The sequence below is a fragment of the Echinops telfairi genome, unplaced genomic scaffold (assembly GCF_000313985.2).
Source record: "Echinops telfairi isolate 266 unplaced genomic scaffold, ASM31398v2 ScPeMD7_1713;HRSCAF=2227, whole genome shotgun sequence".
In the NCBI taxonomy this organism is placed as follows: Eukaryota; Metazoa; Chordata; class Mammalia; order Afrosoricida; family Tenrecidae; genus Echinops; species Echinops telfairi.
Window position 1 is genome coordinate 21,567,041 of NW_022105611.1, and position 11,106 is coordinate 21,578,146.

Genomic DNA, 11,106 nt, shown 5'->3' on the forward strand with positions numbered 1-11,106 from the left:
AAAAAAAGGAGGAAAAAAAGTGGTAACCTCATTCTTCCAAAGTGTTCAGGCCAAAATATTTGGCTCCTCTCTGATAGTGTACATTCAATCTGCCAACAACTTCTGCTATCTCTACCTTTTAAAGATATTAGGGATTGGCCCTTTCCGGTTAGGCACGAGCAAGCAAGACAAGGATGCAGCCGCTCAAGTTCCTGTTTACACTGCGTAGACCACATCTCTGTGAAGATGGTCAATGTACCTAAAACCTGAAGGACTTTCTGTAAGAAGTGTGGCAAGCATCAACATCACAAAGTGACCCAGTAGAAGACGGGCAAGGATTCCCTGTATGCACATGGAAAGAGGAGCTACAATCAGAAGCAGAGTGGCTATGGTGGGCAGACAAGGCTACTTTTGCAGAATAAGGCTAAAACCACAAAGATGATTGTGCTTAGGCTTGAAGGTGTTGAGCCTAACTGTAGGTCCAAGAGAATGCTGGCCACTACAAGATGCAAGCATTTTGAACTGGGAGGTGAGAAGAGAAAAGGCCAAGTGATCCAGTTCTAAGGCTTGTGTTTTATCTTTTTAATTCGCAAAAGTGTTGAATCAGTAGAGGAATTATCTGTAAAAAAATATAGTTCTCGGGGGAGTGCAGAGTGGGGACCCAAAGCACATCTGCAGGCAACTGGACATCCCCTTATGGAAGGGTCACGGGGAGGAGATGAACCAGTCAGGGTGCAGTGTAGCAAGGATGAAACATACAACTTTCCTCTAGTTCTTTAATGCTTCCTCCCCCCCACTATAATGATCCCAATTCTACCTTGCAAGTTTGGCTAGACCAGAGGATGTACACTGGTACAGAGAGGAACTGGAAACACAGGGAATCCAGGACGGATGATCCCTTCAGGACCAGTACTGAGAGTGGCGATACACCGGGAGGGGAGGGTAGAGAGGGGGAACCAATTACAGGGATCTACATATGACCTCCTCCCTGGGGGACAGACAACAGAAAAGTGGGTGAAGGGAGATGTCGGGCAGTGTAAGATATGACAAAATAATAATTTATAAATTATCAAGGGTTCATGAGGGAGGATGGAGGGGGGAGGGAGGGGAAAAAATGAGCTGATGCCAGGGGCTTATGCGGAGAGCAAATATTTTGAGAATGATGAGGGTAACGAATGTACAAATGTGCTTTGTACAATTAATGTATGTATGGATTGCGATAAGAGTTGTATGAGTCCCCAATAAAATGATGAAAAAGAAAATACCGTTTTTATTCGGAAAAAAAAGATCTGAATTCAGCCACTTCTGCCTCCTCTAGATTATTATAGTAGTTTCCCAACTTGTTTCCCCAATTCTTTTGCTCTGGTTCCCCTGAAATTTATTGTTCACAGAACAGCCAGCGTGCCTCTGTTAAAATGTAAGTCAGAACTAGATGAATGGAGCTAAAACAACCTGAACAGAAATCATGAGAATGTTTTAGGAAGAATGTCATTAAGGCCATGTGGAGAGATGGTTGAGTGGGAAGCTGCACTGCTTTGTAAACCTTTGCAGAACAAAGCTTTAAATCACATTCTGTGGATCCGCTGCAAACAAACCTTCGCCAGCTCCCCAATGCAAAGTCAAAGGCAAAGTCCTTCTTAGGGCCTGCTGTGTCTGTCTGGCACCTGCTGCCTCTCTGTCATCATTGCTCTTCCCGGGGGACACTGCTCCAATCATCAAGGACCTTTGCACATGCTATTTTCTTTCCACAAACACTCCCTTCCAAATGTCAGCAGAAGTCCCTCCCTCTCTCTCTTTCTCCTTCTTTTCCGCGCTTGCTTTAGACCTTTCCTCAAAAGTCACCTTCCAGAGGAGGGGTTCCTTGCTCCCTGAGCTAAAAGAAAATGTCCTCCTCCTATCTACATGTTACTCCCACTTGTTTTTCTCAGTATTTATCACAACCTGAAACCTATCTCTTATATATTAATTTTCTCTCTCATTCCAATGGGATAGAGATTTTTCCTATCTTTTGATATTATAGCATACTCATTATTTAGAATAGTGACTAGCATATAGTAAAAGACACTCAGTAGTTATTTGTTGAACGAATGAGTGAATGAATAAATTAAAACGGTGGATGAGGCAACTTTTACTCATTAATGAAGAACTTTATAAGAACCAGAACTGCCAGTTATTAAAACATAAACACAGGTGATGTGCCCTGGACACATGCTTTTATACACCTATTACCCCTCAAAGGTGAGCTCAGGATAAGAAAGAATTTGGGCAGAGATTATGATGTGGGTCGAAAAGAGTTTGGAACTGAATCGAGACAAGGAAACAGGGCTGACTTGCCAAAGGTCACTTATCTGGTTAAGTGGAACTTAACTGCGACTGGAACTGCGATGATTGCTACGGTGATGGGGGCTGATGGGGGAATAGACGCTGAGTCAGAAGTTACTAGGACAGAGACATCTGCAAAGGAGTGGAAGAGATGATGAGGCTGACCATGAAGCGCAGCTGAGTTCGTCAGCAGCAGAGTGCTGTGGCTGAAGGCGACTAGTCACACAAGCGTGGACAGTGGCAGACCACACGTGGGTCTGCCTGCTCTGGCTTCCCACTAGACTGTAAGTTGTTTTTGCTTTTTTTTAAAAGTATTTTAATTTTGCTTTGAGTTTATGGTGACACCTAATTTTCTAGTTTATTTCCATTCTTTTAAAAACAGAGCTAAACCACCAACAGGTATAACCAAGACATTTCATCTCCTATGTACACGCTGCCGCGTGGTAGAGGGTCAAAACTTGGGGGCAGGGATCGCATTTCTAAAGGTATTCCCAGCTTCAGGAATATGATTGGGAGGCAAAGACTTTTGTTGAAGGCATAAGTGAATTCATGTGCTCCAAAGGGAAATTGAGGCAGAGAGGGCAAACTCAAAAAGCCCGTGGCCGTGGAGTCCATCCTACAGGACAAAGCCACTCCTAGGATTTCCGAACGTAAATCTCCCGGAGAAAGCAGGCCCTTAAAATACCCAGAGAGGCTCGGGCAGAAGCAGACTACTCTTCTCGCAAGTCGTGGTGGCGCCTATTTAAAAAAAAATCATTTTATTGGTGGCTCGACCAACTCTTAGCACAGTCCATCCACCCATCCATCCATCGTGACAAGCACATTTGTGGCCATCATCGTTCTCAAAGCATTTCCTTTCTACTTGAGCGCGGCTCTTTTTCGGCTTGAGCCCGCAAGCGACTACAGGCGGGGGATGAAGGGGCGGGGCTAGGTGAGGCCGTTTGTTGGGGCGGGGCCAGGCGGAAAGGCGGATGGCTGAGATTAAAGGGGGCGTGGTTACATGGAGGGGGCGTGGTAAACTCCTCTCCCAACGCCACATCCGGTCAGACGGGGAGGGAACGGGAACCCAAAGGCCGCCTAGGTTTGACCCGGGATTTGGGCGGGTTCTTCCGCTCAGGCAGATAGAAGTGCCTCCGGGTCGCCGTCGGCTATCGCCGACGGGCGCGGTAAGTACCGAAGCCGGCTGACGGGTGTTTCTTTGTCCCTTCTCTCCGCCCTTCCCCCAAGAAGGGCAGTTCGCATGGCCCGTCTCCTCAGGAGCTCCACCGTCCTTTTGCCCTTAGAGATCTACAGCTCATTGGCCGCTTCCTCGAGGTTAAGCCCCACCCTGCCATACGAGACCCGTCATTCGTTGGCGTCACTTCCTGTTACCTGGCGATTCTAACAGTCTATTGGCCATTTTCAGACCCCGCTCCCTGCGCGATTAGCAACCCTAGAAGGGCAAATTCCTGCCCGGGTCCCGCCCCTGCCCTCTCCCGGTTGGTCAACCCTGCGATCATTAAATAAGCAAACAAAACTCCCTAGGAGAATGGGCGGTGGCTCCTCGGCGGTGGGTTGGGTTAGGGGAGCGAGGGCCGCAATCTCTCACGTCTGGGAGGTGAGGGTGGGTCTTGGTTCCCGTGGCGATAGCTGGAAACGGGCCCAGAGAAGCGGCTTTCCCCGATCGGTCAAATGAATCAGGGCAAAGGCAGGGCTAGACGTAGATTCTTCTTTCCTGCTCGGACCCCCCAGTGCCCGGCCTGGATCCCTTTTTCAGCGGGAGTTCGGAGCTCCTGCTCACTGTGTGGCCAGCAGCCTGAGCTTTCACTTTTGTGGGCCAAAGGGTTTGAATTCTGACTCGGACCTCTCTGATGGGCTCCCTCAGCCGCTCAATCAGAGCTGAATTTACTTTTTTTTTTTATTTAAAGAAAACACGTTAATTTATCTACCTGTTCCAAAATGTCTAGCTGAAACACAGCCCACGCATGGTACTCCCCCTTTAGTTGTGGTTCATAAGACAGGTGGTTTAATGTCCCAAGATGGGCCAGCTTAGAGAGAAGAGGCAGTAGAGACCCCTGCTCTACGGATAATTTCTTAATTCCATTCTCCATTCTGAATTCCTGTCTCTACACCAGCCTCTCATTCGCTTTCCTCCTTGAATAGATTACAGAGTACTTTAAAAATCTATTATGGAATTATCAGAGTAACACAAAGGGTGGTATACTAATTATTGTCCCCATTTTACAGATGAGGTAGCTGAGGCTCCAAGAGGTTGGTGGCGTGACTTGACCAAGGTTAAATAGCCAGTAAGTGATAGAGCCAGAACTGGAACCTGCCTGACTCCCCCAGGGTTGAGCTGCTTCCCTGCTGCCTTCCCTGCTACCCCCTCCCCATATCAAGTAACAGCCCCCCACCCCCACCTCCCCCACCCGAGAACTGGATTTACTTGATCCTTTCCCTCAGTCTAGGAGCCATGTCTACTTTGTTTCCCTCACTCTTCCCCCGTGTGACTGAGACGCTCTGGTTTAATCTGGATCGGCCCTGTGTGGAGGAGACTGAACTGCAACAGCAGGAACAGCAGCATCAGGCCTGGGTGAGTGAGGATTAGCCTGGTAGAGACACTGTAGTGCGAGTCTCAGTCAGACACCCCTCCACTGAACTCGCCCCGGTCTTGCTCTGGAGACCTGACTTGGAGAAGCTCTGAGCCCTGAGCTGAGGAGAAGCAAGCTGGGGGCCCAGGCTCCTAGGCTCTCATCTTTGGGGATGATGGGATCTTCAGGCTAGCTGGAAACCCCAGGCTTAGGACACTCAGCCCAGGCCTATGATCCTAAAGCATAGGGAAGAATCATTTTGATTATTTATTGAGGACCTAACCTATGTTCTAGACTGATATTTTCCCACCTCACCCTCGCCATAATCCTGTGAAGAAACAAAAGCCCAGAAAGTTTCAGTAGCTGGACGAAGTTCATAAGTAAATGGTAGATGACAGGAAAAACTGGGATTGGATCTTCCTGAGAACTGGAGGTATCAGCACTAGGGGATCTTCTTGAGGGCCATGCTCTTGACCTGCCCTGATTTGGCCCTGGCCCTGTTCCCCTCTCTCTTCGGCCATAGCTCCAGAGCATTGCAGAAAAGGACAACAACCTGGTACCTATTGGCAAGCCAGCCTCGGAGGTGAGTGGTGCCGGCAGACAGGGCTGATGGGCCTAGAATGCGCCAGGACTCTGCTCTCATTTCAAAGGTCTTACCTCTGGCCTCAGAAAAATCTGGGTAAAATAGGCATTAGAGGAGGTGGGCATTGGGGCCGGGGAGGGGCTGGTCTCTTAATCACGCACTAAGTCCTGCAGAACATGTACCAGCCTGCTAGACCTGAGGTGGGTAGGGTTGGGAGTTTTGGTGACAGTGATTGGTCCCAGAGAGAGGCTTGTAAGTAGGCCAGCCCTTAAACTGGTCTGAGCAGACCTATGAGGTCCATAGGCTCTCCCCTGCCGCACCAGCACTATGATGATGAGGAAGAAGAAGATGACGAAGATGATGAAGATAGCGAGGAAGACTCAGAGGATGATGAGGATATGCAGGACATGGACGAGATGAATGATTACAACGAGTCACCTGACGATGGAGAGGTCAATGAGGTAGGTAGGAGTGTGCACATAGGACTTTCGAGCCCCCTCCCCTGACCTTTCATTGTTCTTGGTGGCCAAGGGATACAGACATCCTGGCTCAGCTGGAGGCAGAGTGGGTGAGGCCCTTGCTCACCCACACCTGGCTCCTCCTCAGGTGGACATGGAAGGTAACGAGCAGGATCAAGACCAGTGGATGATCTAGGCACACAGAGCAGGAGTGCCCTGGTGACATTCTAACCAGCCCAACCCACCCTGAACCCCCTGCTGAACCAGCTGGGGGTCCCAGTACCTGAAAGCTGAACCTTGGACACTTCCACAGCTGCTGCCAACACCTGGTCTCCTTGGCCTTCCCCAGGTCATTGGCCTGCCCTTGAATTCCCAGGCCTGAGCCCACCCCATCTTCCTGGCCAGTACGTCTCCCCTTGGCTGCCCGGTCTAGTCTAGTTCTAATTCTCTTTAATAAAGACACAGGACTGATCGATATTTTCCCCGTCTCTATTCTGTTCTGTTGGTGAGGCCTAGAGGACCTTTGTGTCTTCTCTTGGGCTCTGGGGGAGGGCACTGAAGGGACGCCAGGTAAGACCTAATTGACCAGGTGGGCTGGGGTCTCCTCTGCCATTCCTCTGGCCAGCTTGTACCCAGCCCCTCCTACAGGGCATCTAACCCACCATCTGCTCTCTCCTGTGATCCCACCCACTATAGCTTTCTGAGGGAAGGCTGGGAGGTCCTTTGGTCACCTCCTGTACTGTCAGGAGAGAGGATTAAATCCCAGAGGTGAGGCGGGCAGGGGTTCTCCAAGAGTCACCAGCAAATTGACATAGCTGGGCTGGGGGCACAGGCCTATTGCTTCTCATTCCATGGCATGCACTCTTGAAGGAAGGAGACCAGAGGGACCCAGCAGCCAGAGAGACCTTAGACCTTAGCCCCTGGGACATGAAGCCCAACAAGCGTCAGACCACAAACTGGGAAGGGGAGGGATGTGTGAAGAAGGTCCTTGTTGGGCGACAGAGGAACAGCAGTAAGAATCCCTGGGCCTGGACTTCAGCCAGGTCCAGCGTAGGTCAGCTGGGCTATGCCATCCTTGATGGTGGGAAAGTCTGGGAGGCTGGTGTGATGGAGACGGCAACGGTAGCGGCCACAGCTCTTAGCATACTGTAGGAAGCGGGGTGCGCCAGGGAAGAGCACGTGGTCAGCTAACACAGTGGCACCGGCTGACATCAGGGCATGGGCCTCCAGGAGCTGCAGATCCCGCAGGTAATAGCGGGGCCGGTGGGCCAGGAGCACCAGCTCCCCCCGGCTTAGCCCATGCTGGCTTCGCAGGCGTGGGATCACCTCCTCTGAGCTTCCCACGATGAGCTCCACCTGTGGGTGTGGGAAGAGCTGGAGGTGAGGCAGGAGGACTGCACCCCTCCCCCCTGGGCCCCACAGGATCTGGCTTCTCACCAGAAGAGTCTCATGTGCCCTCTCATCCCATGACCCAAGTCAGGACCAGCCCTGCGGTTCCCATGGTGATGTGAGGATGCCAAGAGCAAGGGACAGTGCTCTGCCCTCAGCCACACAGCTAACGAGGCAAAGCTAAGGCTTGGACCTTCCCCTGCCACACACCTGATACTACTCTTAACTGCTGCTCTGTCACCCAGTAGGAAGTATGTGCAAATGATTTGGGACAAGACATCCTCCCTCCAGGTCAAGGCCCCCAAATGCAGTTGCTTCCTACTCCCTCAACAGGATCCCCCTCAAAAGGCAAAGCCTGCTGTGCATGAGAAGTGAGGTTTGGGGAGGTGGGACTAACCATGTGCTCGTCAAAGCCAGCCAGGCGGATGAGTTTTTCAGCTACAGCTGCTGTGCGTGGGTCCCGCTCCACAGTGAGAATGCGGCCACCGGGAGGTAAGGCACGGGCAATAAGGAGCGTGGAATAGCCACATTGGGTGCCCAGTTCCAGCACACAGACGGGGGCCTTCTCCTCCATCAGCCGTGTCAGGATCTGACCTGTGGGGGGAGAGCTGTTGCAGAAGACCTGGGAGGGGCTGCTGGGCCCTTGAGAGAAAGATCTCAAATGCCTACCTGCCTCCATGGCCTGAAACCAACTGAGCGTCACTTTTCTCCTGGACCCTAGCCCCAGCTGACCCATGGTCTCCTGCTCTCTCCAGTCTGGTCTTCACACCAGCCACCAGGAATTTTTTAAACCAATCTTACCGCATTATACTTTGGCTCCCATGATTCTAATGGCCCTTGAAATTGAAGTCGGGATCCTCAGTGTACCATTCAGGGTTTCCCTAAAAGCTGATCCTATCTTTCCAGCCTCAAGTCTCCAGGCTTCCAACTATAGCCTATACCACAGCCATCCCAAACGACCAACTTCATCTAGAATCAGCTATGCTGACCATCTTTCACACCACATTTATATATGTGGTTGGTTCTCTTCGCCCCACCCCATCGGTGCCTGCCTGGCCAACTCACAAATACAGCCCTTCCAGGTTAAGTTCGATCATTGCTGGGTGCAGGCAAAAGTGGCCCAGGCGCCCAAGATGCTTTTGCTAGACCTACTCATTTCACTCGTATTTTTCAGTGACTATCTTTCTGATCTTGAACTTGGAAGGATTTCTTAGCTAGCACTCTTAAACAGCACTCATGTTGGAAGCTGTATCTCAGGTAAATCTAGGCAGACGGCTGCCCTATGTGGTGGGAGAGAGAGACTTGGACCCATACAATTGCCAACCAATGGGATATGTATTGTGATGGCTACTCCCCTGAACTGTGCCCTTGTTGAGGCTAGCATGTAGGGCTCATTCATCACTTTGGCCACCAAGCAAGAGGTGGCAGTAAATATTAACCAAATGAATGATGACAAAGCCCAGCCCCCTCATTTCAAATGAGAAAAAACAACAACAAAAACCTGTCTGATTTTATACAGTTACACAGTAAGGCAAGGGCAGGTCCTAGATCGCCTCTCTTTCATCTTGGGGAGGCTTCCTGGAGCAGGAGGCTAGGGAACACTGACCTTTGACAGGCCCCATGTGGCCTAGGTATTCACAGCAGCTGCTCCAGTGGTCCAGGGTGGTGACGATGTGACCAGGGTCCCCAGGCAGAGCATGGGTAAGCACATAGCTGAAGGCTCGTTCTTCGATCTGCAACCCTGACAGGCAGTCTCGGAGGTTTCTTAGCAAGACTGTGTGTACCAGCAGCCGGAAGTGATGCCGATACCGCACCAGCAATGTCACCAGCAGTGGCAGGAAGGCCAGCGCAATGGCAGGGGACATGGTCCCCACTGGGGCCCTGAGGTGAGATAGAAGGGAGGAGGGAAACCCACACCCACAATTTTCCTACCATTCCCTACACCTGTCTGTCTGGCTAATCAAGACTTCCTCACAAACATATGTACACACGTGCACACACACACACATCACACATCTTTTACTCAACCAGCCCTCCTCTTTATGGCCCCCCTATAAGGGGTGGGAAGATGTGTCAATGGTGTTGTTGGGTACGAATCGGATTGCTGATCTCAAGGTTGGCTGTTCAGATCTACCATATGCTCTGTGGGAGAAAGATGAGACTATCTGCTCCGGTAAAGATGTACAGCCTTGGAAACCGTATTCTGTGAATTAGAATCCATTCTGTGGCAGTGGATTTGGCTTAAGAGGGATGGGTACCTTCTCCTTTTCCTATGCCCCAGCCCAGTTTCTCCCTCCTCCAGATCAGACGTGAAAGAACCCTGCCTGTGGTGGAAGCTGAAAATGAAGGTGAGAGAACGTTTGAGTGGGTGTGAATAGGTGAGTGATGCTGAGCTTGAGATGGTATGATAGGGAACCCACGCTCAAGGGCCCTGCTTACCTCGTTGGAGGCTCCTGTTTGGGGAAGACCAGTGTGCAGGACAGGAGGGGGAGTTCTTGGAGTGGGGAATAATCATGAGGCAAGAGGCTGGGCCTGTTCTTAATTATTGATGCTGAGGCTGCTACTGTCACCTGAGACCTGTAGTTCAAGTTACCAGCTCCAGGAACAGGCTAGAACTACTTCCTACCCTTCAGGAGCCTTCAAAGAACATACAAAGCATCAGAATCTTGATGTGAGGAGTCATACAAGCTACTGACTCTAGTGACCTCTCTTCAAACCCCTTGGTTCAGGACACAGTGGATGGTGTGAACCAAGGCGATGTGATTTACCCAATTCAAAACTCAAGTTTTCTTTAAACAAGTGCCAGGGCTTGGGTGGTCAGAGAGGAGTCACATCTGTCCCTGTCTTCCAGGAGTTCTAAGTCAGGTAGAAGAGAGTGATTCAGAAACAGAATACAAAAATGTGGTCACTAGATCTGATGCCACAGGAGAAAAAGGACTTGGGGCTCTTGTTAACTGTTGCTTATCCCACACCCACAATTTGCCTGCCACTTACACAAATTATTTTTCAAAAGAGTGCCTGGCATTCACGAGTAGACAGTGCTTCTTGATTCAATAACTGAATGACTAACACTGCATGGGGATTAAGCACAGGAAGCTGGAGATGCCCAGAGAAGGCAATCAGGGAACATCATGAATGTATTGAGCCTTTAAGTCAGAAGGTAGACCTGGTGGGGAGACAATGTGCTAGGGCACAAGGGCAAAGTCCGGGACGTCATTCAGGTCAAGGGTAAGTATTTCCCAATGGCTGGCAATGGATCCCTGCCCTTATCTCTATTGCCCTGAGTGGGAAGCAGCTGTCTGGCTCAGCAAGCTTTTGAGAGATTGGGACTTTGTGTTTCGGGGTCCAGGGAAAACAGGAGGGTTGTAACCAATGAGCACTGATACTATGTTGGGAGACTAAAAAGGCTGAATTGAGGGGAACAGCGAATTGACCGCCATCTCTTCTACCAGGATTTCTCCCAACGTTTTTGGGTGGTGGTAGCGGTCAAGGTTATAGGTTGCTTCTTTCCGGTAAGCCAGCTTCCCAGCTCAGGTTGACAACGCCATGTGCCAACAGGTCCGGCGTTTGGGCACGGGTCCTCTAGGGCCGATGTGTGTGCACCCCGACGGTGCGCTCGCCCGCGCACGGCATTTGGAAGGGATCGGGTACGCTTGGGGGATAAGACTTCGTTCTCTGTGCCAGAACGGCGGCTGGGGTACGGATCGCACCGGGGCCTCTTCCCGTGCCCGGCGGAGGGATAGAAGGCGGGAGGCCGGTCGTCTGGGCGTCCTCCCCGCCCTCGCATCACGAGCCCGGCGGCGGG

At 50.9% G+C, this 11,106-nt stretch overlaps 2 protein-coding genes and 1 pseudogene across 4 annotated transcripts; 2 read left to right on the forward strand and 1 right to left on the reverse strand.

The window, feature by feature from the left end:
* The first annotated feature begins 225 nt into the window (after positions 1-225).
* LOC101657016 lies at positions 226-543 on the forward strand (annotated as a pseudogene).
* A 2,844-nt stretch (positions 544-3,387) lies between these two features.
* ANAPC15 (anaphase promoting complex subunit 15) lies at positions 3,388-6,275 on the forward strand. Of its 3 annotated transcripts, none has more exons than XM_045293062.1 (6): positions 3,388-3,467; positions 4,528-4,586; positions 4,744-4,873; positions 5,395-5,454; positions 5,778-5,915; positions 6,061-6,275. In XM_045293062.1, exons 3-6 carry the CDS (start codon positions 4,754-4,756, stop codon positions 6,106-6,108), a joined length of 366 nt encoding a protein of 121 aa, XP_045148997.1. In that variant the 5' UTR covers positions 3,388-3,467; positions 4,528-4,586; positions 4,744-4,753; the 3' UTR covers positions 6,109-6,275. The 3 variants fall into 3 exon arrangements, with proteins under 3 accessions (XP_045148997.1, XP_045148998.1, XP_004708853.1); XM_045293063.1 differs by having other exon boundaries at positions 4,749-4,873; XM_004708796.4 differs by lacking the exon at positions 4,528-4,586 and having other exon boundaries at positions 3,418-3,467.
* Positions 6,276-6,314: 39 nt separating this feature from the next.
* TOMT (transmembrane O-methyltransferase) lies at positions 6,315-9,898 on the reverse strand. The gene is made up of 4 exons (XM_013006211.2): positions 9,741-9,898; positions 8,908-9,182; positions 7,699-7,895; positions 6,315-7,268 (listed from the first exon to the last, which is right to left on the reverse strand). Exons 2-4 carry the CDS (start codon positions 9,164-9,166, stop codon positions 6,948-6,950), a joined length of 777 nt encoding a protein of 258 aa, XP_012861665.1. The 5' UTR covers positions 9,167-9,182; positions 9,741-9,898; the 3' UTR covers positions 6,315-6,947.
* Positions 9,899-11,106: the final 1,208 nt, after the last annotated feature.

Bases quoted from the DNA above. Each gene is read 5' to 3' on its own strand.
- ANAPC15 (XM_045293062.1), top strand. From the start codon at position 4,754: ATGTCTACTTTGTTTCCCTCACTCTTCCCCCGTGTGACTGAGACGCTC. The intron at 5,455-5,777 runs GTGAGTGGTGCC...CTGCCGCACCAG, and splicing joins TTGGCAAGCCAGCCTCGGAG to CACTATGATGATGAGGAAGA. The intron at 5,916-6,060 runs GTAGGTAGGAGT...GCTCCTCCTCAG, and splicing joins ACGATGGAGAGGTCAATGAG to GTGGACATGGAAGGTAACGA.
- TOMT (XM_013006211.2), bottom strand. From the start codon at position 9,166: ATGTCCCCTGCCATTGCGCTGGCCTTCCTGCCACTGCTGGTGACATTG. The intron at 7,896-8,907 runs GTCAGTGTTCCC...CTCCCCCCACAG, and splicing joins CCACATGGGGCCTGTCAAAG to GTCAGATCCTGACACGGCTG. The intron at 7,269-7,698 runs GTTAGTCCCACC...CCACACCCACAG, and splicing joins CTGGCTTTGACGAGCACATG to GTGGAGCTCATCGTGGGAAG.